The 27,813-nt window shown below is 35.7% G+C and overlaps 3 protein-coding genes and 1 pseudogene across 3 annotated transcripts; 3 read left to right on the top strand and 1 right to left on the bottom strand.

The window, feature by feature from the left end:
• Window positions 1-815: 815 nt before the first annotated feature.
• LOC141706631 (nuclear pore complex protein NUP133) lies at window positions 816-9,154 on the top strand. Its single transcript, XM_074509411.1, has 8 exons — window positions 816-1,079; window positions 2,291-2,409; window positions 2,487-4,280; window positions 4,969-5,684; window positions 6,874-7,026; window positions 7,114-7,447; window positions 7,772-7,839; window positions 8,408-9,154. The coding sequence occupies exons 1-8, from the start codon at window positions 898-900 to the stop codon at window positions 8,954-8,956; spliced, it is 3,915 nt and encodes a 1,304-aa protein (XP_074365512.1). The 5' UTR covers window positions 816-897; the 3' UTR covers window positions 8,957-9,154.
• A 1,003-nt stretch (window positions 9,155-10,157) lies between these two features.
• On the top strand, window positions 10,158-11,603 carry LOC141706629 (chlorophyll a-b binding protein 37, chloroplastic). Its single transcript, XM_074509408.1, has 2 exons — window positions 10,158-10,384; window positions 10,823-11,603. Exons 1-2 carry the CDS (start codon window positions 10,239-10,241, stop codon window positions 11,472-11,474), a joined length of 798 nt encoding a protein of 265 aa, XP_074365509.1. The 5' UTR covers window positions 10,158-10,238; the 3' UTR covers window positions 11,475-11,603.
• A 2,257-nt stretch (window positions 11,604-13,860) lies between these two features.
• Window positions 13,861-15,137, top strand: LOC141706630 (chlorophyll a-b binding protein 5, chloroplastic-like). Its single transcript, XM_074509410.1, has 2 exons — window positions 13,861-14,086; window positions 14,348-15,137. Exons 1-2 carry the CDS (start codon window positions 13,941-13,943, stop codon window positions 14,997-14,999), a joined length of 798 nt encoding a protein of 265 aa, XP_074365511.1. The 5' UTR covers window positions 13,861-13,940; the 3' UTR covers window positions 15,000-15,137.
• A 3,294-nt stretch (window positions 15,138-18,431) lies between these two features.
• On the bottom strand, window positions 18,432-27,252 carry LOC141706690 (isoleucine--tRNA ligase, cytoplasmic-like; annotated as a pseudogene).
• Between the last annotated feature and the right edge of the window lie 561 nt (window positions 27,253-27,813).

Raw genomic sequence — 27,813 nt, 5'->3', positions numbered from 1 at the left:
GTCCATATATTTACTTTCACTAATTAGAAATTGTCATGTTTTAAAAGTGAATCCGGACACACTACTCAAAATTTGTTTTTTAATCTAAATCATACTAATAAGTTTTAATGATTTTTTTTTTCAAAATCTTAAATAAATGCGAAAAGACCCTTAATCTCACAATTCTTGAGTAAATGGTCCAAAATATCACAAACAAGAAAAATGACCTTTATTATCACAGAGAAACACAATTAAAATTTGCGTTTATCAAAAACAACTAAAAGTATTAGTTTTGTTAATGGGCCTTAAAATGGGACCGAACAAATTTGAAGGGAACATATACTACATTTTATGCGTTATTTATTTTGAAAATACCATAAACGCATCTTTTATATGCGTTTTCAAAATTTTATTTTTTTAAAATTTATTTTGTATTCTAAAAATAGTATTAACGTAAATAAAAAATGCGTTTTACAAAAACGTGAATAAAACATGCGTTTTCAAGTAATAAAAAGGACCATTTTTTCTGATTGTGAGATTTTAGGCCATTTTTTCTAAAATTATGATAGAAAGGGCCAATACCCAATAAATGCATTCAGACTTTTTTAAAATCTGAGTCAAAAATCTTGAAAATTAAATTCATTTTCAAATTCTTACAAATACATCCCAAATTTAAATAAAATTCAAAATTTTGAATTATAAGCACTTTTTCTTTCCGACAATATGTCATCGCACAAAAACAAAAATGTTCTAAGAAATTTTCGAGATTTGAAATCCAAGCGGTCCCGGTATAAAAACATCGCATCTTGGTTTCATTTAAACACTTTGACTTAACTTGACTACAAATCTCACATCCCCAAATTCAAAAATTCTAAAACCCCCAAAATTTCTAAAACCCTAATTAGAAATCACCCCCAAATGTTTTCTCCAGGAACAAAGCGATCCAAATTGATTGCTCGCAAAGATGAAGCGCGTCCAGCTTCACCAATCACACCTGTAGCTCCTCCTCATCGTAATCAAACAGATTCTCCTTTGATTCCTAATCGCCCTGCTACTGGCACTCCTGCTCCTTGGGCCTCTCGTCTCTCCGTTCTCGCTAGGTACATTACGTTCCGTTCCGTTACGTACGTTCCTCGATAAATTAATAATCTCGATAAATCAATAACGGAGTCGGTGTATGTATTTTTAATCTCGATAAATGAATAATCTCTGTGCTCACTAGGTACATTACGTTGCATTCTCAGTAAATGAATAATCTCGATATATCAATAATGGATTCTGTGTGTTTTTAATCTCGATAATTTAATAAACTCTGTTCCGAAGCTAGTGAAATATGGAGGTTTAGTTGTATACTTGTATTACATCTGCTTTGTTTATACATTATACATTACAATCTAGATTAATGAAAATTTGATAAATTAATAACAGATGCCGTGTATATTTTATTTCGATAAATTGAATAATCTATGTTTCGAGGCTAGTAAATTATCGAGGTTTGGTCGTGTCAGTTACTTTTTTTTTAATATATTTATATATATATTACAATCTCGATAAATGAATACAGTATTTGATAAATCAGTAACAGAGTCTGTGTGTTTTTAATTTCGATAAATGAATAATCTCTGTTCCGAGGCTAGTACATTATTGAGGTTTAGTTGTATTACATTTGCTTTGTTTATAAATTACAATCTAGATTAATGAATATTTGATAAATTAATAACAGACAACGTGTGTTTTTAACCTCGATAAATGAAAAAACTGAAATTATTGAGGTTTTGATTGTATCGCATCTGCTTTAAATACACATTTTTAAACTACTATATATCTATGCATCTTCTGTGTACGCTTTCTATCTTTGTCTCTGTAGTTACTGTTTTTTTGTACTCGTGATTTGTTGCAAGTAAGATTTATGTTTAAGTAGACTCAATGTAAAATGTTCTTGTGTTACTGTTGTTCTAAATTTTGATTATAATTACTGTAACTTGTTTAGAATGCACTAGGACAGAAATACGAAACTTATTTTTGAAATTCCTTATTGTTGAAATTGACTTGCTATTCTCGAGGGATGTGTAATTAATAAAAATGGGTACCTCCGTGAGAGCTAGATGGACAGACTTAGTTTTGATCTGAAATGCTTTATAGTAGTCAAGCAGGCACAGACACGATAGTTTTTAGAGGATACTCTATTTTTTTTTAATTTTTCGTTTGTATAATAATACGAGGGGATAATTCTGGATATATTAGAGGAGGATATAACTGATGGACCTGCTGTGTAATCCTTTTTGATAAATATTGTGGCTCATTTACGCAGGATTTCTCCCGGGAAGAATAGTGAAAAAGATGAGGATTCAAATAAGCCTATATATGTCGGAGAGTTTCCTGAAGTAGTTCGCAATGAGCAAGCCAACCTAATGCACAGGCAGTTACATGGTTTTTACACTCGACTCCACCTTTTCTTCAAATTCCTAAACTGTTACAGTGGGCTAACATTTTGTCTTCACTGTCAGGTGATGCATTTAACTCTGGCGGGATTCACAAGGCATCCTCCCTGGCATGGATTATTTGTGGAAGTAAAGTTTTTTTATGGGAGTACTTGCCATCTGCAAAATCAAGAAAATGTGTTGTGCTTGATATTCCCTCAACTGTAGCAGATGTTGGAGGTTCAAGCATAAATTCGCGGCACGGAAATAACTGGTCGCTTCATATTGTTCCTAGGGATAGCACTTCTAAGCGTTCAAGTAAAGGTCTGAAACAGTGTAGCTCCATTGGTGTTATTTTGTGTAATCTGAAAACTCGAGCCATAGTGTATTGGGTAGACATCTATTCTGAAGGAAATAACCCTCCAGTCACAAGTATTGATAATCTAGAAGCAACTATTTCTTCTGGTCAACAGAAAACGGGTTCAAACTCTTTCAATTCTTTTATTGCTTCCGCTGCCTCATATCCATCTAATATCTGTCTGGCTCTTGCATGTAGCTCTAGTGGTGATATCTGGCAATTTATCTGTAGCTCTACTGGTATTGAGCGTAAGCTGGCTATTAGTGATGTCTTAGACTTATCCTTTCAAGGAAGTGATGTTAACCAAGTTAATAGAAATAAGGGATATCCGAGGTCTTTAACTTGGCACTTTTCTGGTCATTCTTTGGAGGACTCCGATAGACAATTTCTTCTGTTAACAGACCATGAGCTACAATGTTTCACTGTTAAACTTAATAATAGTTATGAAGTTTCCAAGCGCTGGTCGCATGAAATAATAAGCCCTGATGGTGATCTTGGTATTAAGAAGGGTCTGGCTGGTCAGAAGCGAATTTGGCCTTTGGACCTGCAAATCGACAATTCTGGAAAGATAATTACTGTTCTAATTGCCACTTTTTGCAAGGATCGGATCACAAGTTCAAGTTTCATAGAGTACTCTCTTCTGACTATGCAATATAAATCTGGGCCAAGGATTTTGTCAGAATGCATTGAACAAACAGATGAGAAGGTCTTGGAGAAAAAAGCTCCTCTTCAAGTAATTATACCAAAAGCAAGAGTGGAGGATGAGGATTTCTTATTTTTAATGAGATTAAAGGTTGGTGGTAAACCCTCTGGATCTGCAATTATACTTTCTGGTGACGGTACTGCTACAGTCTCACATTACTGGAGAGATTCGACAAGACTTTATCAGTTTGATCTACCCTACGATGCTGGGAAAGTTCTCGATGCTTCAGTATTGCCTTCAGATGATGGTGATGATGGACCATGGGTCGTGCTCACTCAGAAAGCTGGATTGTGGGCAATTCCTGAGAAGGCGGTTTTACTTGGAGGTGTTGAACCACCCGAACGAAGTTTGTCACGCAAAGGAAGTTCTAATGAAGGATCTGCACAAGTGGAAAGGAGAAACTTTCCCTTTTCTGGGAATATTGTTCCCAGAAGGTCTAGTTCTGAAGCATGGGATGCCGGAGACAAACAAAAAGCAGTTTTTACAGGAATTACTCATAGAACTGCTCAAGATGAAGAATCAGAAGCTTTACTAAATATTCTTTTCAATGATTTTCTTCTATCGGGTCAGGTTACCGGTGCGTTTGACAAGCTAAACAGTTCCAGGGCATTTGAAAGGGATGGGGAAACAAGTGTTTTCACTAGGCTCAGCAAATCAATTGTTGACACGTTAGCTAAGCATTGGACAACTACTAGAGGTGCTGAGATTGTGGCTCTATCTGTTGTTTCCAACCAACTCAATGATAAGCAGCAGAAGCATCAAAAGTTCCTGCAATTCCTTGCTTTATCAAAATGCCACCAGGAGCTGTGTTCTAAACAGAGTATAATTTTTTCCTACTTATTATTTAATATTATGTCAGTATCTTGTTTTCTTATTTTCCTCGATATCAAACACTGATTGTTGCTCATACTATCATGTTATACTAAAACAGAATCTATTTTTATGTTCTTTTTTCATGCAAATTATGAGAACTAAATGTGTCCTTATTTACTGTTCTCAGATTATAATTGCTTTTTAAACTCCGTTCTTGGGGTCTATCCTGTTACACCCTTTTTACTCCAAAAAGAATGTGGGCAATGCCCATGCGAGTTGGCATCAGTATATTTACAATCAACTTACAGCAGCTAACTTGTATGGAAGATCTACACGCAGATTAGATGATATATGCACACTTTTCATCGTTGAATTGCACTTACTAATTTGAACCTGAATTCTAATATGATCGGTGTTATGTATTTACTCAAAAAAACTTTCCTGTGTTTGTTCTGACGGTTTCTGATATTCTGGTACTGATACTGAGGTGGTAAGATAGATGCATTATATTTCAATTAATTTCACGTAGTTAAGATATAAAAGCTGCACTCGTCTAATATGAAAAAATATGGCCTGTTAATACTTATTGAAATCTGCATCAGAATCTGTAGGTGAAAAAAACAGCTTAGCTATCCTGCTATTTCCATACATGGTTTATTGTTACGTAGAATTCTATAATTTTCTCCTATTTACAGGACAATCATTGCAATTCATAATGGAACATGGTGAAAAACTTTCTGCTGTGATTAAACTGAAGGAGTTCCAGAACAACCTTAATCACCATTCAAGTGGACTTGGTGGTACCTACTCTACAGAAAATAAAGTTTCTGGCCCGCTTTGGGATCTGATTCAGTTGGTTGGTGAGAAATTGCGAAGGAATACGGTCCTTCTGATGGATAGGGACAATACTGAAGTTTTCTACAGTAAGGTTTCTGACCTTGAAGAAATATTTATTTGCTTGGATAGACATCTGGAGTATATAATTACTGAGGAGATGCAACTACCTATTCAGTTTCAACGAGCTTGCGAATTGTCAAATGCATGTGTACTCTTAGTTCGCACTGCACTGCATTACAGAAATGAGCATCATGTGTGGTACCCGTCTCCTGAGGGTTTGACACCATGGTATTGTCGAATTGTTGTACGAAGTGGGCTTTGGAGCATTGCATCTTTCATGCTTCAGCTTTCAAAAGAATCAAATCGCCTTGACAGGCCCAAAAGATTGGAGTTCTATTCTAACTTAGAAGTTCTAGCTGAAGTGCTACTTGAGGCATATTCTGGCGCAATAACAGCTAAAAATGAGCTGAAAGAAGACAACACAGGTCTACTAAGTGAGTACTGGAATAGAAGAGACACACTTTTAAGCGCACTTTATCAGCAAGCAAAAAGTTTTGTCGAACCCATTTACCAGGTTAATTTTGACATTCAGTCTTCTTCTTTGTCGAGTTAATTTATAAAAGCATTTTTTTGTCTGTACAATGGATAAATGGGCAGTGATGTTTAAAATTTAATTTCTATAACTTTAGAAAATATTGATTGATACTGCACTCGGCTCTTCCCTTTCTAGAATACGAAATAACAATAGTGAGTTTCATTTGCATCTTTTAGTGGCCAGAGTTGACGCATTTCTAGTGCTTAGTGGGTGAGTTATGAAAACAATTTCTGTACCTTAGGCAAAGATCATTGATGCTCTCCTGGAATGTGTCACATTCAAGGTTACTAAATAGTAAATATTAATAATCTCCATTCATCTCATCACTTGCCTAGACACAATATTGAAACATAGTTGTATAGTTGTCTGCCGTCACATTTTGTTATAACATTTGATTATTTTGTGGACCGATGTTTGCATCTCCTATGTACTAGCATCCAAGTCTTCTAATGAGAGTAGCAGACATTTCTAGCCAATTATTTATTTTATCACATATGTAGCAACTCGTATTTTAGTCTATTCCTACTGTGGTCTTCTTAAAGTTACTGTTGAGGCATCGTATTTTAGTCTATCTCTACTGTGGTCTTCTTAAAGTTACTGTTGAGATATCCATGGGCTGGTCAATGAGCTCCAGATATATGTAGTGGTGTGGTTGCTTCTCGTGACAGATTTGTGATTTTAATCCCTGAAAAATTTTATCAGTCTGTTTGGTTTCTGTTAGAAATATGATGCCAAGTGAAAACACACAATTTGTAAAGTACTTGTTTATTGTTAAGCATATATTTTCAGACATTAAATCGAGGCAGTTGTCTTTTGCACCAGAGATTAGGATTTGGCAGATACAGAGTACATTTCTTGGATTAAATATAGAGAAATTGGGTTGATCTAAGAAGAGGGTTGGTACTAATGCGGAGATTGTGAAACTGTTTTAATTTTACTGTTACATAACTTGAATATATGAATGTCAGGATGACATAAGAAATGAGCTGCCGACAACTCCACAGCCCCATATACCTAATTATTTCTTTTTGCTCTCAATGTCCAACTCCATTTTTCTCTGCCTTGAAGTGCTCTCTTAGTATTGTAGAAAAACATAACTAAGTCTTTGTGGCATGGTCATAATTTCAGGGCATAATTTAATCTTATAAACATGTTCTTCCTTTTGCAGGATTTAAGTGAAGGAGATGAAGAGCAGGGTGAGGAGATATTCAGAAATCTTTCTTCTCGTTTATTGTCAATTGCCAATCGCCATGAGGGTTATCAAACACTATGGACTATATGCTGTGATCTCAATGATTCAGACCTTCTTAGAAGTTTTATGGTAGAATCCGTAAAACTATTGCTTCAGCTTGCATATTGGTTTTCCTCTAACCTTATCACTTTTACTCAATAATCTCTTAATTTGCAGCATGAGAGCGTGGGGCCAAAGGGAGGGTTCAGCTACTATGTTTTTGAGCAACTGTACAATAATAAACAATTTTCCAAGCTAATTAAACTTGGGGAAGAGTTTCCAGAAGAGTTACTTACTTTCTTAAAGCTACACAATGACCTCCTCTGGCTTCATCAGTTGTTCGTTCATCAATTTTCCGCTGCCTCCGAAACTCTTCATAAACTGGCTTTTTCTCAAAATGCTGGGTTTTTTCAAGAAAGTGAGGTGCTCGATTCTCAGCATCCCATTAGTGAACCTACACTGGCAGACAGAAAACGTTTTCTGAATCTCTCAAAGATAGCTGCACTGGCAGGTTTTTACTTCTGAAACTTAAGCTTTTCTCATTTTTGATGTCTTTTCTTCTCATCTAAGATCTAAGACCTCCTTTCTGGATTGGCCATATAAGGATTTTTCCTGGAATGAAATTTAAAAGGATTAGTCGGTTTAGTTACATTGAAGTTGCATTCTATATTTGAGAATAATTTAGTGCTCTTTCTGCTTCTTTATACTGAAACATATAGTTTTCTCTTATTGTTATGTTGATAAATTATCACTAGAGTAATAAATATCTGTCATTTAGATACTCTATTGTTACTTCTCTGCTCAAAACTGTTGATAAATACCTAAAATCTCTCAGGCAAGACTGCTGATTATGACACAAAGTTAAAGCGGATCGAAGCTGATTTGAAGCTTCTGAAATTGCAGGTATGTTGCATATAAAAACTGAGTCTGTTCTTAAATACATTTTAAAGTGTACAGCTGTTTTTAAATTTTGTAAAAGTTTGCACAATATTACGCCTATTCTGTGTATTACAATTTTTGGCCAGGGAATCGTAGTCTCATGGTTAAAAAGATGCTAGGCTATGTGTTTTAACTATTTATGGTCATTTTGCAGAACAATAGAACTGGAAAATAATACGTGGTTAACGAAGGACATCAATTTCCCATGAAACATATTTACTTTGTAATTTTTATATAACAAACCTTTATCTTAAAAAAAATCAATGTGAACAATGCATACATTATTATTATCTTTTAAATGCATAAATGCTCTATATTGCAGGTCATGTCCAATTATTGTATAATATACTCTATATTCGCAGCCAATAATCTTATGAGTATTTGTTTACTTGTATTTCTCTCTTTAAGAACCTTGTTGAAAACTGTTTTTGACAACATGGTGTTCCTCCCTTTTGCATTTATATCCTATATATCCTATTAAATTTGTAGAGGGACCTTTTTGACAATGTTTGCTTATATTCTACTATATTAGGAAGAAACATTGAAACTCCTTCCTGAGAACGAAGAAACGCTAAAGATTGGAGAGCGTCTTCTCCCTTCACTTGAGCTTATTCAACTGTGCCTTGGAAGTCAGCACAGAGAGCTCTCTATTTTGGTTTTTGATGTGTTTGCTTGGTCATCTACATCTTTCATTAAATCCAACGCAAGCCTATTGGAAGAGTGCTGGAGAAATGCTGCTAATCAGGATGAATGGGGGAAAATTTATCAAACTTCTATGATTGAAGGCTGGAGCGAGGAAGAAACCCACGGGTATCTGAAGGAAACCGTTCTTTTCCAGGCATCTCGTAGGTGCTATGGACCCAATGCTGCAACCCTTGAAGGAGGTTTTGAAGAAGTGCTTCCTGTGAGACAAGAACATTCCGATCTTTTATCTTTAAAAGAAACAGGCTCTGTTGAAGCAATCCTTATGCAGCACAAGGATTTTCCCGAAGCAGGGAAGTTAATGTTGACTGCTATCGTGCTGGGAACTGTCCAGGCTGATTCGACAGTGGAAGGGAGTCCTTCCCCAATGGAGGCATAATGAATTAGTGATGATTAAATTTTTTGTAATTGTGTTTGAATGAATTACGGTATTGTCCATCTTTGTAACTATAGTGGTTTCCAATCATGAGTTGAGTTCCAAAAAAGAAAAAAAAGGAATTCTCAAAGATTTAGCCTGTATTCATATTACTTCTCCTGGACCTGGAGTTTGACAAAGTTATTGATAAATTTTTATGTACAGGAATGGTAATGTCAAACGAATGTGTAAAAAGAGTGAATGTGTTGCAACTAGCAACTGGCTGGGAATCTGGGTTTGTTTTTCTCAACTGTAGCCGGTGTGGTAAAAATCGAGAGGAAAATCGGTCGAGCTACCGATTTGGGAATAATTGAAATCGGGGATTAATTGGAGTATAAATTGGATGTATTATAATATTAAATTATATTTAATATATTATTATGATTATATTAGTTATTTATTGACAAATATATATTTATTATATCATAATTTCTATAATAATTCATATTTAAATTAATATAGTATTTTAATTTTAATAAATGATTATACATACTCCAATAAAAAAATTCGTAAGAATTAATCGGATTTCAAAAATCTAATCGGTCAGGTACTTTGCGGGGAATAATAGGAGATTAATCAATTGAATCGAGGATTTTTAAAACATTTTTGTAGTTGGAATTTTTTTTATAATTGCGTGTGATTTATTATGTAAACAAGTTCTCGTTATGTAAACAAGTATTTATTCGGTCCCAACTTCCAACATATTGTTAACACTTTTGTTTTTAATAAATTTGATCGTTAACATTTCGTTAGTTTTCACCAACTTCCCGTCCAAATGTCAAACATAATGTTGACACTTTCATTTTTTGGGATTTTTGATTTTCAACATTAACTAAAAATATCATTATTAATTTCGGTAGTTCTCACCAACTCCCATTCAAATGTTAACAATCGGGCGGGACGGACTGAGAGAGTAACAAATATGTGGGTAATATAGGGGATAAAGTCACAGAGATACCTGACCTACTGCAAAGCAACAAGTCAAGAAGAACCACAAGTTCTTGAAGAGCCACCAGCCACATGGCACCACAGCTACCTCAACTCAAGATGAAGAGAATCACACTGGAAATCCAACTTCACCAAATGACCAATCACATGTTGCCTACATGGATATTTTCTAAATCCTAATCCACATTGTATGCTATAAGACCCCTTCTTCAACATCCTGCTAAACCATCCCTGCACTAAGCTTCTTCCTCACACTAAGAAAGCCTTTTGTATATCTAAAATTAAAAAAATAAGAACCATGGCAACTTCTGCTATCCAAAACTCCGCTTTCGCCGGCCAAACAGCTCTCAGGTCACAGAATGAGCTTGTTAGGAAGATCGGCAACTTGGGCGGTGGCCGCATCACCATGAGACGTACTGTTAAAAGTGCACCAGAAAGCATTTGGTAACATTTTTTTTTTAACTACCATCTTCTTATATTTTTATTGTCGTGCGTTCAAATACAAACTAATTTAGCCTATATATCGTAAACCGATGATTTTTAATACTTTAAATATGCACTTTTTTTTGTCTGAAGCTGCATTATAGTGATAAATCTTGACCGTGAATGTTGAGTAACTAGTCGTTCTACATCCCTAAGGTATTAGACGAAGGCCAAAACGGATCTTTATATTGTATTTTAACCGTTAAATATATTTTCAACTTATGATTAAGAGGTACGGACCTGACCGTCCTAAGTACTTGGCCTCATTCTTTTTTTTTCTGAAGCTACATTATAATGATAAATTTTGACAGTTAACGTTGAGTAACTGGTCGTTTTAAAATTTAAGGTATTAGACGAAGACCAAAACGGATCTTTATATTGTATTTTTACCGTTAACAGGTATGGCCCCGACCGTCCCAAGTACTTGGGCCCATTCTCTGAGCAAACTCCATCATACCTTACTGGTGAATTCCCCGGGGACTATGGATGGGACACCGCAGGGCTATCAGCTGACCCCGAGACCTTTGCCAAGAACCGTGAGCTCGAGGTGATCCACTGCAGATGGGCAATGTTGGGTGCACTAGGCTGTGTTTTCCCTGAAATTCTTTCCAAGAACGGTGTCACATTTGGCGAGGCTGTGTGGTTTAAGGCCGGATCACAAATCTTCTCCGAAGGCGGCCTTGATTACCTTGGCAACCCGAACCTTGTCCATGCTCAGAGCATTCTTGCCATCTGGGCTACCCAAGTTGTGCTCATGGGACTTATTGAGGGATACAGAGTTGGAGGAGGTCCTCTAGGTGAAGGACTTGACGCGCTTTACCCAGGAGGGGCATTTGACCCTCTAGGTTTGGCTGATGATCCTGAAGCCTTTGCGGAGTTGAAGGTAAAAGAGGTCAAGAATGGAAGACTAGCAATGTTTTCAATGTTTGGATTCTTTGTCCAAGCCATTGTCACCGGAAAGGGTCCAATTGAGAACCTTTACGACCATGTAGCCGACCCTGTTGCCAACAATGCCTGGGCTTTTGCCACCAACTTTGTTCCCGGAAAGTGAAAATATGTAATTTCTATTACTCAGCTGTAAATGTGTGCTTGTTTCATTTGACATTCAAGTCCTGTAATTCATGTTTTTGATCCTCAAGGTCATTGCTAATATAGCTGAGTGGCATATCTGTTTCTGGTATAGTTTTTTGTCGCTTAAATTATCAGTTTTGCATCATGATATTACATCATTAAGTAACTCAGACAATCTATATGCTTTGACATCACCAATGCCTGGAGATTGGATACTAAGAACCTATGCTGTTTGGACTCGGCTAGAAGTGTCCGACATGGACACATGTGAGTATCGGACTTGGCAATCTTTTGAAAATATGCATGTTTTTGGCTTAAAATTAGTGTCCAAGTCCTAGTGTTCATTTCCGAGTGTCGAGTGTCCGACACCGATACTCGAAGGTAAATTGAAGAGTCCGAGTAACATATTTCATTTATTAGCATCTTCAATATACCTGATGAACACATAGTCATCCACATTATTAGCTCTGTCACAAGTTAGATCCTGAAAGGAGAGCCAGGACAAGTTCTTGGTGCCTAAACTATGAAAACCTTAAACCTCTCTAAGAAATTCTGGCATTAATGTCATGCACAAACAACATGTTTTTCCAGAATAAATAATACTCCCTCAGTCCCGTTTTTTTTGTCCATCAATCAAAATCCACCTTTTATTCAATCAAACCAAATAAATTAATAGTTGTCATAATATAGACCTTGAAGAACCATATTTACCTTGTTTTTACCTTTTATTCATCTTTATTTACCATAATTATTAAAAGTGAACAATTTTTTTGGGACAAGCGATAATGGAAATAGTGGACAAGAAAATCAAGACGGGGAATAGCTATGGTCCCTGTATTTACATAGAATACATATTATAGAATGCAACTTGATAATGCAAAGATTGATGCAATCACAAATTAAAGGAAACAACTATGACAGAATCATAGCACAATTAAAACAAAGAAGCTACCATTCTCTAAACCAAAAGCCTAACTATCTCAAGAGATCTGAGATTTGAGTTCTCTCAAACAATAACCAAACTATCTCTCAGGGGATTGTAGCTTTCGCTGTTAATCTGATAATTTGTTTGATTAACTATGAATCTTCACAATGTCGTGGCACGTAACATATTTATATCACACTCATGTAGTCATGTATAATGGTATAGATTTGTAGTTTTAATTTGATATGGTACAACGATTTAACTGATTTTATGTGATTGAATACAGACTTATGTTGTGAAAGTGGACGCGAATATGAGGTCAGAGGCATGCAGAAGGAAGCTGATGGAAGTTCCAAGTTCTGTTTGCGGTGTGTATAGTAGGGTTCAGTAAATTTTTAATTTTTGAAGATAAATTGATAATTGTATATGATGAGTTGTGAGTTTAGAAAGGATCACCACCATTGCAGACATTAAGAATGCACCGGTTCATAATAAGAGCAGGATATGAATGAAGAACTTCCCAAGTTTATGATCTGCATAGAACTATATCTAATTAGCTTCTGGTCTATTCAATTTAATATGAACTAATTTGGACAATACTACATTAGTTTATCATTTTTTCTTAGTTGATGATTGATTAAAATTTTGGGTCTATTACTATGTTTGCATTGCTTCTTTTCTGTTATTTGTGTTTTTTTTATTATAATTTGAGCTACTAAACATAGTGCTGGTTGGAACTAAAGTATGTTGTAGTTCTTTCTAATGCGGTTTGTGATGGACTATTTAACTAGGACGGAAAATGACAATGCAGTCGCAGACATTATGTTTTGCATAATTGCGTGTTAATGCCAACTGGTCGGGATTTGCTACTGATTGCGCAGGCATCCAATCCTGTTATTTATGGAGCTGGGTTCTTGGCATCAGTTCAGATGCTTGCTTGAGGCAGCGAATAAAACATATTAGATGTTTAGATGTCATCGTCAACTCAGTTATCTTTTCTCACTGGTGTGGAATTCTCAGACCCAACTCTATATCGCAGTACCATGGGGGCATTGCAAATTTGCAATACCTTTCTATCACCCGACCTGATGTGGCTTTTGCAGAGTCAACAAAGTGTTTCAATTTATGCATCGTCCTACTGATATTCACTGGAGTGCAGTCAAGCGTATTCTTTGTTACCGTTAAAAAGGACAGGCCTTCATCTCCACTTATATCTTACCGTTACCTGGCTGTATATTTTATGTGGTACACAATCAGCTGAAGATCACAGCCAAAAGATGTCTTAAAAACATGCACCAGAGTGGTCTCTACTCCTGACCATGCAAATCAGAGAGAAAATTCACAACAAGCACACTAACCAATGAGAATGTGCTGAGCTGCACACTATCCTAATCAACATATCTTGATTAGTTACCTATAAAAAGGCCTTCCTAGTCTTCTTTAATTTCATCAGCTTCTCAAATCATATACAACCTCATTACAAAAGGCAGCCAGCAGAGTTCAAGTAGCTTCAAACAACTTATGGCTGCTTCGAGTATCCAGCAGTCTACCTTTGCAGGCCAAACAGGTTTGAAGTTCAAGAATGATCTTGTCAAGAAGGTTGGCAGCCTTGGAGATGGACGCATTACTATGCGAAGGACTGTGAAGAGTGCTCCAGAGAGTATTTGGTAAATGTTGCAAAATCTTCATTTTCTTATAGTTTGATTTACTAGCAGCTATAATAGAAGTACTCATAAACATGTCAATAAGTAGATAAAATTGAATGGCTGGAGTATAAATCTTTACCAGTCTTTGCATGCTCATAAACTCGCAAAAGTAGGCAGTAGTAAACAATGCACAATTATATACTAACCCTGATACAGGTTCCTGGACTCTGTTTGTATATTGATTACCCGAATTTGATCAGCTAGTGCTTTGTTTATCAACAGGTATGGACCTGACCGTCCCAAGTACTTGGGCCCATTCTCTGAGCAAACTCCATCATATCTCACTGGTGAATTCCCAGGTGACTATGGGTGGGACACTGCTGGGCTATCAGCTGACCCTGAGACCTTTTCCAAGAACCGTGAACTCGAGGTGATCCACTGCAGATGGGCCATGTTGGGTGCACTGGGCTGTGTTTTCCCTGAAATCCTTTCCAAGAACGGTGTCACATTTGGCGAGGCTGTGTGGTTCAAGGCCGGTTCCCAAATCTTCTCTGAAGGTGGCCTTGACTATCTTGGCAACCCAAACCTTGTTCATGCTCAGAGCATTCTTGCTATATGGGCTAGTCAAGTTGTGCTCATGGGACTAATAGAAGGATACAGAGTTGGTGGAGGCCCTCTTGGTGAAGGACTTGATGCAATTTACCCTGGAGGGGCATTTGACCCACTTGGATTAGCTGACGATCCAGAAGCATTTGCAGAGTTGAAGGTGAAGGAGATCAAGAACGGAAGGTTGGCTATGTTCTCTATGTTTGGATTCTTTGTCCAGGCTATTGTTACAGGAAAGGGCCCAATCGAGAACCTCTATGACCATGTTGCTGATCCTGTAGCCAACAATGCATGGGCCTTTGCCACCAACTTTGTTCCCGGAAAGTGAAAAAACATGTAGTCTGTAATCTTTTTACACTTCTTTGATTACATAGAAGTTCTGTATTTGTACATTAAAGCTTTCATATTATCATATAACCAAAAGCATCCTAATGTTTCCAAATGAGAGATCTGCAATTTCACAACATTCTTGGTCATATTATTTTGTGTCAGATATATAATCCCATTAATCCCCTCAACAAACATCTTAAGGTTTTGAGAGAGTTAGTAATTTAACATTGTGATCAAACTTCACGTGGAAGCCCGAAGCCTTGACACAAATTCTAACTCAGTCTTCAATGTCCAACAGCTCAACATAACTATGAATTGCAGAACTCCAGAAGACTCAAAACTTGTCAAGCAATCTAGCAAACAATCAAAGGAGACAATCTATTCTAATAGGTTTGTTACTATTTTATCACCATTTTATGTTATACAATGTGTCTTTTGCCTTCATTGTAACTGTCCATAAAAGTATCGAGTATATTCAAGCAATTCGACTGGGGGCAAAACATGTTCGAGGCTATAATCCTACCTAGCGGCTGTTATTAAGTTAATGCTATTGTAAAGATCGAGCTACAATGAATCCTTCATCCCACCAAGAGTATCTAGAGACAGACTATCCAATCGGTCCATGTCCTAAATGTTCCCTTCTTTAATCATCGACACTTCAGGAAGAACTATCAGAGAAAAACTTTTATTCTGCTAATTTGGTTGTTTGTTCTAGTCTTCCAGTGCATTAAGAATCTATTAGTACTACAATTTTTAGTATATGGAGAGTGGTATATGTTAAGTGTTGAGTCAATCAGTCTATCAAAACAAAAGGGTGGTGCCACAAAAGCTGTCTGATGGTTCCCTCTACATAAAGCTATCAGCAGAAAAAATAAAAGATTTTTAAACTTATTAGGAAACAGCTTTCTTGAGCTCTATGTTGAGCTTCTAGGCTTTACATAAGATGTTCTGTCCTTCTCTTTGATACTGGAGGCTCATAAAATTCTGCGACTCGTGCTTTGTTGGTCATTGCATATACTCCTATAGAAAATGAAGGGGAGAATTTAGAAGTCAATTTACATCCTCCAAATGTAAAAAACAAAAGGGCTGTATGATCATCATCAACGAATCATCGTTACTAACTACTAGACAAATCGTGCATGGAAGGCTTGATTACATTGTTAGAATATACACCCACCTGGCCTCATGTATAATCAGATTATGAAGCATTTAACACAGTTTCAAGTTTCACCAGATACATTGAAACCTTTCCACAGTTCCACCAAGCTTACAGTTTATCGATTATTGATGTGTTGCAGGTTAGGTATGAGGGATCCATGTGTGTCTAGAAATAATAATGTTTTTCACATTCATATACCAAGTATGAACACAGTTGTTTGGAGAACATGTTAATCTAAACGCAACAAACAAAGCTCAGGTAGATGACTCTATATTGATAGTATAAACAAAAGCTTGCTTCCATTATAGTTTGTAACAATCTGCATTGCACTGATCACAAACTAACATCTCATGCTCAGCATTTTCCTCGAATCAACTAGCCAGTTATCTAATAGAACATCTTTCGAGTTAGTAATCTCAAAACATAAAACGGCGAAGGAGAAAAAAACAGCAAGTAAATATTGAGGAACAGCTTCAAGTTTATTAGGCTTTTCTGTCTTTTTCCACTACCACAAAGTGAACCTCCAAATATTCACTACAAACTTTTTTTGTCAAGTTCTTTGCACCAATTTATCTCATGTCCGAACCATGCTCAAAAGGACAAATGGATAAATTAACTCAAAAGCACATAGACATATAATAATGGTATTGGTTTTCAAGAAATTTGCCCTCGGCTTCTAGTTGCTAGGACTTGCATGAAACGAACTACATTGTCATACTAACACATGATTTGTAATAAGCGTTGTACCCATTGCACAAGACTCCATCATCAGCACGGGATCTGTGAAAGTCGTGATGCATGCAACCTTGCCTGAAACAAGTAGACACTTGACCATGGTTATCTTTGTTATACAATTGCAGGTCCTCTGCAGGAAAGATGAACAGACATTAAAGTAATGAAATAAAATTAAATCAAAAAGTTCATGAAAACCCAAAACATGATAGTTATTGTGCAGCAGTTTTGTTCAAAGATTAGCATAATTATGCACTAAAAACAAACAAGTTTTGCAAGGCATGACCTAACCACATATTCTATCAAAAATCAACAGCCGACAATCTTCCAAATGCTATTCTCCACTTTGATTTGTTGTTATATTCTCAACAGTTTGCTTCCTTTATTAAAATCCCTGCTATTGCTTTCATGTATACCAACTCATGTTAAACAATTTAACTTTTCTTCTTGTATTTAGTTTCAGAGTAGCCGATTCTTCAACTGCATCCACAGAAAGGACCAGAATCACTCACAAGCAAGAAATCAGAAGGTAAAACCGATAGAAAAACATTTTCTTCCCCTATAAAAGCACATAGTAGGAGGCTAGCTGTTCAAATTCTCAACTGAATATACAATTAGTACTCTAACCAATCAAACACGCGAATTATCTGCAGGCACAGCCACAGAGTCCATGGCAGGGCAAAGGGGTGATAAAATCTCAGGCACTTCGTCGATCGCTCTACTTCAAGAAAGATTCAGACAGTTACAGAAGATGAGGGAGAGAAGAGAGGAAAAGGAGCATCACAGGCTAATATATCCGGAACCTGAACAAACATGCATTATGCCAGCATCAGTACCTTCTGATCATGCAAACATGAATTTCCAGAAAGACTCGATTTTTCCATCTAAAACACCTCAGCAAGAATCACCGCCACTTCATCTTGGACTTGAATTGCACAACAAACACGGAAATTTACAATCCTTCAACAACACTACCTCTTCAAACTTATGGTCCAACAATGCAACACTACCAGCATCAACAACAGCAATAAGCCCATCATATAATTATGATAAATGGGATGTTGATACTTCATTACATTTGTAAACAATCTACCTTATAGCAATAATATTGTTTATAAAACCCCCCCTGTATCAGTTTGTCACTGAATAATGTACTATTGGTCACATCTGAAGCACACATGCCTAGGCAACTGCTATGAGCAGGTTTTTCAGGATAATTATAAGCTTGTTAATTTGTATCTTAAACTTCTTATTATGTAATTAAAACAACTTAACACATTCCAAAAAACGGCAGCCTCAAATGCAGAAGTGCTGCAGTGGCTTACCCCGAGATTTGTCACAACAGATAACGACTTGTAATGCACATAGCCTAATTATTAAAAAACAGGTCAGTGTAATTTTTTGTGTTTTTTTGACGTATATCAAAAAATTACATCTTTATATGAAAGAACTGAAGAAGTCAAATTGTTTTTTTGAAATGCCAAATTCATTAAAAAGAACCTCCAATTATAATAGGATTTCAAAGCATTACAACGAAGACATGAGAAGAAAAACACTACAACAACTAAGACAAGCAAGAACTAGAAGTAGTCGAATTCTATTGCACAAATTTTGGTTTGGCTAAAATAGATTAAAGGTTGGCCTTGCCAATGTGATCACAAATTTTGAACTTGAAGTGTCAGTGATCTCTTCATCAATAACCACCGCGTGCTGAGGCATTGTATCAGCAGGAAGTAAAGAAGATCCCAGTACATCCCTGATGTATGATTCCTGTGAATTTAATATCTGTTGAGACTTTGATGCATCTTCATCTAATGATCTGAAGAACACCTCTACCATGTCTGTAGGGTCTAAGCCTGCCTTCTTCCGTAACTTCTGGATCCTATTTACAACCTCACCAGCGAATCCAGCCTCAAAAAGTGATTCATCTTGCCTTAAATCCAATATTACCAAAACATCACCATCTCGGGCTGCATCCATCTCTGCTTCTGTCCTATCAGAGGGTCTTTTGAATTCCCGAACGATCTTGATATCACTCAGTTTCAGGCAATGGGTGCCCAAAGTTATTTCACCAGAATTTTCAAATGCTAATATGTCTTCTTGTGACATTGCCTTAACTTCTTTGGAGACCATTGTCATTGATTTTCCCAGCCTCTTACCTAACACACTAAAGTCGGGTTCTGCACGCAGAGAAGCATACTTCAGAGGATCATTACATGTCACAACTGACTGCACATTAAGCTCCTCCAGCACATACTCTTTAAGTTTTCCTGCAATGTCATCAAGGAACTCAGCATCAGGATGCACAACAATCATCTCTTTGAGCGGTGTTTTGAGAGGTTTACTGTTTCGCTCACGGATATTTCGGGCTAGATCAATAATTGTCATCATCCTGTTGACACTTTGTTCAAGGCGTTCCCCTCTCTTTCCTTCTACCTGGGGAAAAGTGCAATAGTGAATGCTTTCTTCTGCCCCACTGGAAACTTTTCGCAAGTTCTGGTACAGAAGTTCAGTAAAGAAGGGTGTAAATGGAGCCATCACTTTGCAAAATGTTAGAAGCACATAGTAAAGAGTAGAAAGTGCTGTTCTGCAGTCCTCTTCTGGTGTTCCTCTTTGGCCTTTCAATCTCCTCCGGTTGAAACGTACATAAATATTCGTCAAATTGTCTAAATATTTCAGGAGATATGGAACGACAGTGTACAGACGATAAGCATCCATCTCTTGGCGAACAAAATGAACTAGACTTTGAGTTGCTGAATTGATCCACTGGTCAAGAACATTGGAAGACTTTTGAAGGGTGGCTTGATCCAAAGGTGCAAATAACGCAAGGCCCTCGAGTTCAAGTCTTTTTACATTCTGAACCAGAAATCTATAGGCATTGTACCATGGCAAGAACACATCTTTGACAACACCATAAACTCCTTCCCTTTTGAACCGTAAGGGCTCAGCACGTACAAGTGGGGAGTTTATAACGTATAATCTCAAAGCATCAGCACCATAGTCATTAATAACTTCCATAGGTGATGGATAATTCTTCGATCTTTTACTTATCTTTTTTCCATTGTCGTCTAGGACTAGACCATTACATATAAGATTTCTGAAAGCAGGTTTGCCAAATAATGCAGTAGATAGGACCATAAGAGTATAGAACCACCCTCGAGTTTGATCCAACCCCTCGGCCACAAAGTGACCAGGAAAATTGTTCTCAAATAGCTCAACATTTTCAAATGGATAGTGAAGATAAGCATAAGGCATGGAACCACTTTCAAACCAACAATCAAAAACCTCTTCCACACGTCGAAGTACACCATGGTTCTTAGATGGAATTGTAATATGATCAATGTTGTGACGATGCAAATCTTTAACCTCTGTGCCAGAGAGTTTTTCAAGTTCCTCAACAGAACCTACAACTACGATTTCCTGACCATCCTCACTAGCCCAAACCGGGAGTGGTGTGCCCCAAAATCTACTTCGACTTATAGCCCAATCTCTTGCAATTTCTAGCCAATTGTGAAAGCGTTTTTCCTTCACAAATTCAGGAACCCAGTATGTTCCTTTCCTATTTTCTAGCACTTGATCTTTGAATTTCTCCACTGCAACGAACCAGCTAGGAACGGCTCTGTGTACAAGTGGAGTATCCGATCTCCAACAGAACGGATATGAATGAGTAAAGCTTCCAGATTTAACAAGTCTGCCCTTCTCCTTCACAGCTAAAATAATATCTTTCTCTGCCTCCTTGACATAGCGGCCCTTGAAGTCTGTAATTCTATCCGTAAAGAGACCATTGTCATCAACTGCCACAACCAGAGACTCCCCCTTGGTTATAATTTGATTACTAAGACAAACTAGGTAATCGTCTTCCCCAAATGCTGGAGCACAGTGTACAATCCCAGTGTCACTGTCTGACATAACATAATCACCTGCAACAACCTTGAATACCACATCCGAAAAATCCTTGAAGTAATCAAACAATGGGTACATACTTGGTTCCTACAAGTAAAGCCCCTGAAAATTTGTCCAACACCTCACAACTCACAAGTATCTGTACCATTTTTACTCTTTGCTCCAGATGATCCTTCATTTTCACCCTCTTTATCGGCCTTGTCAACCGGAAGCTCTGACAGTCGCGTATCAGCCACAACATAGATTTTCCCAGTGACCTTGTTTCGGACCTTGACATACACAAAATTAGCATTTACGCAGAGGGCAAGATTACTGGGAAGCGTCCATGGTGTAGTCGTCCATGCCACAAAGGCGGCACCATCTGAATCATCAACAATTGGGAAACTAACCATCATCTCGTAATCAGACACTTCCTTATAATTCAAATTTGCTTCAAAGTTGGAAAGATGCGTTTTGCAGCCAGTACTGTATGGCATAACCTGCAATTTAATCAACAACACTCTTAGAGTAACACATTAATAATAACAATAACAAGGCCAAATTACGCAATTTTAAAAACACAAACTAATCCTAAAAACAATTTCATATCATTCATCGGTTTTTCTAGTCTGTGCACAATAAAAGATGAGTTGAAATTTGATTGCTTATTAATGATAATGGACCTCTCCACTAAAAAAAGAAGCCACCATGTAAGAAAAATAGCATGAAAGTGAGTGATTAATCATAACCGAAACTAACAAAACACACCATTACATATTATTCATCGGTTTTTCTAGTACGTTCACAATAAAAGATAAGTTGTCAAATTTTGATTGCTTTAGATTATAGACCCCCCACCCCACCAATAATAAGAAGCCAGCTCGTAATAAAAATAGCACGAAAGTAAGTGACTAATCATAACCGAAACCAAAAAAACACACCTTAAACCCGCGATAAACGAGTCCTTTCTGATGCAACTGCGAGAAAGCCCACCACACCGACTCCATGAACTTCAAGTCCATAGTCTTGTAATCATTCTTAAAATCAATTCACCGTCCGGTCCTCGTAACAACCTTCTGCCATTCTCCCACGTACTGCGTAACAAACTTCATGCATGCCTCATTATACTTGGCAATCCCAATTTCCAACGCATCTTCTTTAGTCTTAATATCCAACTCCGAATCGACCAGTTGTTCTACGGGTAATCCATGACAATCCCAGCCGAAGCGACGCGTAACGTGATATCCAGTCATGGACTTGTAGCGTGTCACAATGTCCTTGATAGTGCCGGCTAGAATGTGGCCATAATGAGGCAAGCCAGTGGCGAATGGAGGCCCGTCGTAGAAGATGTATTCGGGTGATTAGGGTTTTGATGATCTTGGAGCAAGCTTGTAGTTTTCTCTGCAGTTGTTTTCTCTGCAGTTCAAACGTGAGCTAGTTGTGAATTATGAACCAGCGGGAGGAAATATTTATAGGCGTGGTAAGAGCATTTCCAACTGGAGTAGCTACATTCATTAGCTATATTAGTAGAAAATAGATATTATGTAAATTCATTATATAGTAGAAAATAGATATTATGTAAAAAATGATGAACCTGTAAGAAATTCTGCTTCAGTGGTATTAGCTATAATGATTAGCTATATTCAAAAAACAGTTTTTATTGTTATTTTCAAATTTTAATAGTTATGTTTTATCAAAAAGGGTTGGTAAGAAATTATTAAAAAAAAATATTTTTTTAACTTAAATATAAGTGGAAATAATATATATATATATATGTATAAAATAAAAATATTTACTGATGTTATTATAATATTTAAATCATGAAAAAAATTAGTTAACAAACATTACTTTTTTATATTATAAAATATTTAACTAATTTTTTATCCAAGTAATTTTTAATAGTTTTTTATATAAAAATGTAGAATAAAAAATAATATAAGTAATTAATAAAATTGGTTAACATGATTTTTTTACAGCTTTTTGATATTAAATTTTTACAATTAATATTACATAAAGTTAAAATATTAAATTAAATTAATAATTATATATATATTAAATGTAATTATTATATATATAAATGTAATTTTTTGTAAAAATTCACTCAATTCTAAAATCCCAAACCTTAATTATATATATTTGATGAAGCCCAGATGTTCTAGCAGGAAGTTGTACCCTGGAGGGAAAATTAGCAGCCGGAGAAAAATTGTAGAGAGGTAAATTAGCAGCCGGAGAAAAATTGTAGAGAGGTTAACAGGTGCTTTCCCTTGGAGAGGTTAAATTTTATATTTGATTTGGGATATGAAAATTTTAGCGGCCCATATTTGAAGTCTGATATTCTAATTCTAATTTATATTGAAGTTCGGCATATTTAAATTCTAATTTATATTCAACTTTGTATTATACTAATTGATATTTAAGTTAACATTTTCTATTAATTTAAATTTTAATTCATATTAAGTTATAGAGAAAATTGCACTTTGCACCCTCTTATTTTGTTTCAAAAACAAATGTGTATCAATAGTATTGGAAACTCAATTTGCACCCCTCAACTTCAACCCGCCAATTCAGAAAGCACCTCTTCGACGGTTATTATTAAAAAAATAAGGGGTAGAATGGGAATTTCAGTAAAATATTAACTAAACTAAATTTTTTATTTTTCAGATTATATTAAAAATTGAATTTATTATTATAGCTATAAAATAATATCTTTAAATTTTTTGAATAATATTATATGGTTGAGTTTTGAATTTTAGTAATATTATTAATGCCAAAAATTATATAATTCTACCAAAATTAAATTCAAAATAATTATATATATATATATATATATATTATATATATTTAATTTAATGTAATTATTTCATTTTAAAGTCTTTGACGTCGTTATGATTTTAAAGTGCATTTAATGAAAATTTTCTGATCAATATTAATATTTAATATACAAGAAATCATTTTTATACATATTTTAACTTATTTTTGAAATTCTGACTAAAATTTATTTTACATTTTAAAATAAAGTTCCCTTTTTACCCCTTATTATTTTAATTATAATCTGCAAAAGGGTGCATACTGAATTAGTAAGTTGAAGTTGAGGGGTGCAAGTTGTATTTTCGAAAGTTCTGGTACAAAATTGTTTTTTCAACTTTGTTTGAGGGTGCAAAGTGCAATTTTCTCTAAGTTATATATTACTAACTTATAACCCGTGTCATGCACTGTTTTTTAAATTTTAAATTTTTACTTTTTTAAAATTTTTTAAGACACATATTGATAGGGTACTAGTAACCCGGATCTAGGATGAGACATGCTCAGTTGAAGGACCAAGGCCCTGCTCACCCAAAACAGACAAGTGGAGAGATCCAGGGCCAACCCAGGACCAGGATCACCTCCCAGCTAGGATCTAACCCAGCTAGAGCAAACCCAAGGGGGTCCCACCAAGCACAGGCAGACCCCACAGCCCGCCAAGGAAGGGCATGTGGGCACGTGACGGTAATAGCTATCAACAACTAACACCCGAGACTAGCATGAAGAATGTCAACATACCTTTGGTGCATCCTAAAGGTGGTCTTTACCTAGACACGTGTATGTGATCCATCCAAGTCAGGCGTCATCCGCCTCCAACAACGAACGACCCTGATCTAGAGGTACCAACCTCTAAACCCTACCTCTGGCTTATAAATACACAAAAGAGAAAGGGTTTAGGGGTTAGACACATTTTTACACACACTCTCCCTTGTACACAAGTATACACACACAGCCACCTTCCTTTCCTGTCGATCTTCATCTTCCCCAAGCAAGTTCTCATTCTCACACCGGAGGCGTCGCGGGGCTCAAACCCCCCTCCGGTGTTGTTTTGCAGATACCCTACTGCAGCTACACCTCGTCCACCGCAAGAAGGTCCAGGCACGGCGTCGGAAGGAGCCGCCCCGCTCACCGGAGTTATCACATATATATCGTTATCTCCGATGTTGTTGCAATATCTTTTTATTTTTGATAGTTTGTTATGATATTGTTGCAACAAATATGTGTTCCCTCTGTCCCTCCCATTTGTTTACACTTTTATTTTTGAGATGTCCCTTCCAATTGTTTACATTTCAAAATTTTCTAAAAATAGTAAAGTTTTTATAATTTTTAATATAATTACATCCACTAATTCTCTCCATGACTCCATTATACCCGCTTTATATATATAATATTAATCGGTCCCACTACTTTACTTATTTTTTTAACTTTCCTCCACTATTTTATCATTTTTCTTAAACTACGTCTCTAACCCAAATGTAAACATTTAGGAGGGACGGAGGGAGTATATATTAAGAAATATACGGATATATAGTAAAATATTTAATCATATTCAATCTACTGTTGTATAATTGTATCATATTTTGGTGTTTGAATAGTATTAATATAATGTAATTCTTTTATATTTATGATTGGTAAAAAAAAATTATCATATTTTATTCAACATTATATTGGGACATTTTATCGCAATTGGTGTTTGAATAGGATTAAAACAACGTAATCATTTTCTATTTATGGTTGTATTAGAAATATAATTATTTTAATAAGATATAATCTTAACCGTATATTTTTAATTATATCAGATCAACGGTTGAGATTGTTTTGGTAGTAAAAGACCAAAGTTTTGGATAAGAAGTCGATTACGCTTATTATATATAAAGAATATAATTTTAATTGATATTGAAGTCAACTTAGTCAAATATAAATTTTATTTAATTAAATTCTAACACAATCTTTATTATAACAACCAATTTAATTAATATTAATTAAAGTATAAAATAGATATTAAATCTATTAGATATTATAAATATTTATATCCATACAGTCAGAATATAACTACTACCTTGAGATAAAACAAAATAATTTGCGGTTTTCATTCAAGTTAAAATTAAATTATATTATTGAATTTGTTGGATATTAATATATATCGGGTCAAGACAAAATAATAAACACTACTAATCGGGCTAAAAAAATATAAAATATTTTGAACTGAGTTTAAACAAAATGTTCCATTCATATTCGACATTTATTTCAAATTCTCCACCGTTTCATGACAAGGCAGGAAAAGTTGATGCTACAAGTCAAAACGATACAAGTGATAAGGCTCTTGAAGAATCACCTGAACCCAAAATAATATATATCGAAAAATTCATAATTGCTTGTTATAAAGCTAAAAAATAAAAGAACCATGGAAGAATTCTTTCTTAAAAAAGCATAAGAGAAGAATGTTGATAATTCTTTAAATAATGCCAAATTTTCAATTGAATATTACCCCTTCGCTAACTTGTTTTTTGACCATGTCTGTTATTGTTTATCTGTGTCCCCCAGGAGTTTCCAATATACGTGTAGTACATATTATCGTAGGGATGTACAGACGAACTCCTCAACCGCATCCAACCGCTCAAACGCTTGGAACCGAACCGCATTTTACGGATAATCGCGAAACGCGGGTTGGTTGTGAATATAAATTTTAAAAACCGCTCATTCGCGGGTTGGATGCGGTTTTAAATTCTTGAAAATCGCAAAATCGCAACCGCAACTCGCAACATATATTTATAATAAATTATATTTCCAAAAATGTAGTTGATATCATATAAATTAATAAATATACACATTTATTAATTAATTTTAAGTTAATGTTAAGACTTTGTTTTGTTCATAAAATTCACAATCATTATAAAATATATAACCAAACAAATGGAAAATATAATCGACATGTATTATTTTTTATCCTTTTCTTTTTTGTATGTTTTTAATATACTTGCTTCACACAGAGCATTAGTTGTATTTTATTTTTGAATAAATTTATCACATAGATTAAACATGAATTTATTAATATTCCGAATTTTTTTTTTTGCAAATTATTAATTATTTTAAAATAAGTGGTTAAACCGCAAATCTATCCGCAATAACCGCAAATTCGCAACCGCAATTGATGCGGTTAACCGCAACTGCGGTAGCGAACGACAATCTTTAAAAACCGTTCTTCGCCGTTTGGTTCGACTTTTGCCCCAAAACCGATCTGATCCAAACCGCGTACACCCCTATATTATCGTAATAATTTGGTAATAACAAAACTTGAGCATCGTCGCGGGGATCAAAATCTATAATGGTGGTTTTTCGCAGAAAAATTTAACGAAGTGTGATGTTTGTGTCTAATTAGTGGTTGAGATTGATTAGGATTAGTGGTCCTTTCTGCTCTCAACTTCTAAACCTTTACGATTGGCATATGTTTCTCTATGGGAATCAAGCTAACATAGAATGCAGTGGGCTTAGATTTCGCAGTACAATACCTGACAGGAAAACCTAATAGACCGTCTTCGAATATCTTTAGAAATGTTCGTTGATTAGGTCTAACCACGAAAGCCAAGGCTCGACCACAAATTTGGAAATTCACGTACAAGATATCTCCCCGATCAAGGATAACATTTCTCCATACCCTGACCGCATGTATAGCCATAATTTATCCCAAATGTTGGACGCATCTATGTCCCTCGAATGAGAAACACCGACTAGTGAACATGACAAGTGATCTCAAAATTTTAGGTGCAATACGCAAGATAGCACAAAGTTTCCCAACAAGCACACCCGTTGATAGTAAAAACGGAGCTCTTAAAGCACACACTAAATTCAACACACATCTCCTATTGAGTATATTCCATTGACTACACCAAATTCATTTAAGGCATATTCCTGGAGATCTTTTATCACGGACAACAGTTTCCTAAAATTACATCTTGTGAAGGAGTTATATGTGCAAAAATTACATTCATATTTGAGTTTAGTCTACCCAACTTTGACCTCGATGATTTCATGGAAAAAGGGCGCGCTCTTATGTATTCCACCAAAATCTAATTCTTCTATTGTCTCCTAATTTGAGTACGTTTAGTCGACCCGACTTTGACCCGAAAATATCCATTTGACTATACAATTTCAGGGCGACTTATGCTTTTAGACTAGCCGTCTATGAGCCATATTATTTTCCCAGAACATGTTGATCATCCCATCTATAGAAATTATA

Source organism: Apium graveolens, chromosome 2 (genome assembly GCF_009905375.1).
Source record: "Apium graveolens cultivar Ventura chromosome 2, ASM990537v1, whole genome shotgun sequence".
Taxonomy (NCBI): Eukaryota; Viridiplantae; Streptophyta; class Magnoliopsida; order Apiales; family Apiaceae; genus Apium; species Apium graveolens.
This window is presented reverse-complemented; position numbering and strand designations above follow the sequence as displayed.

What these genes read in the sequence shown, in the direction of transcription:
- LOC141706631 (XM_074509411.1), top strand. Translation starts at nt 898, where the DNA reads ATGTTTTCTCCAGGAACAAAGCGATCCAAATTGATTGCTCGCAAAGAT. An exon ending in ACCTTCTTAGAAGTTTTATG is followed by an intron (nt 7,027 to 7,113) that starts GTAGAATCCGTA and finishes CTTAATTTGCAG; the next exon opens with CATGAGAGCGTGGGGCCAAA. An exon ending in AAAGATAGCTGCACTGGCAG is followed by an intron (nt 7,448 to 7,771) that starts GTTTTTACTTCT and finishes AAAATCTCTCAG; the next exon opens with GCAAGACTGCTGATTATGAC.
- LOC141706629 (XM_074509408.1), top strand. Translation starts at nt 10,239, where the DNA reads ATGGCAACTTCTGCTATCCAAAACTCCGCTTTCGCCGGCCAAACAGCT. An exon ending in AGTGCACCAGAAAGCATTTG is followed by an intron (nt 10,385 to 10,822) that starts GTAACATTTTTT and finishes TACCGTTAACAG; the next exon opens with GTATGGCCCCGACCGTCCCA.
- LOC141706630 (XM_074509410.1), top strand. Translation starts at nt 13,941, where the DNA reads ATGGCTGCTTCGAGTATCCAGCAGTCTACCTTTGCAGGCCAAACAGGT. An exon ending in AGTGCTCCAGAGAGTATTTG is followed by an intron (nt 14,087 to 14,347) that starts GTAAATGTTGCA and finishes GTTTATCAACAG; the next exon opens with GTATGGACCTGACCGTCCCA.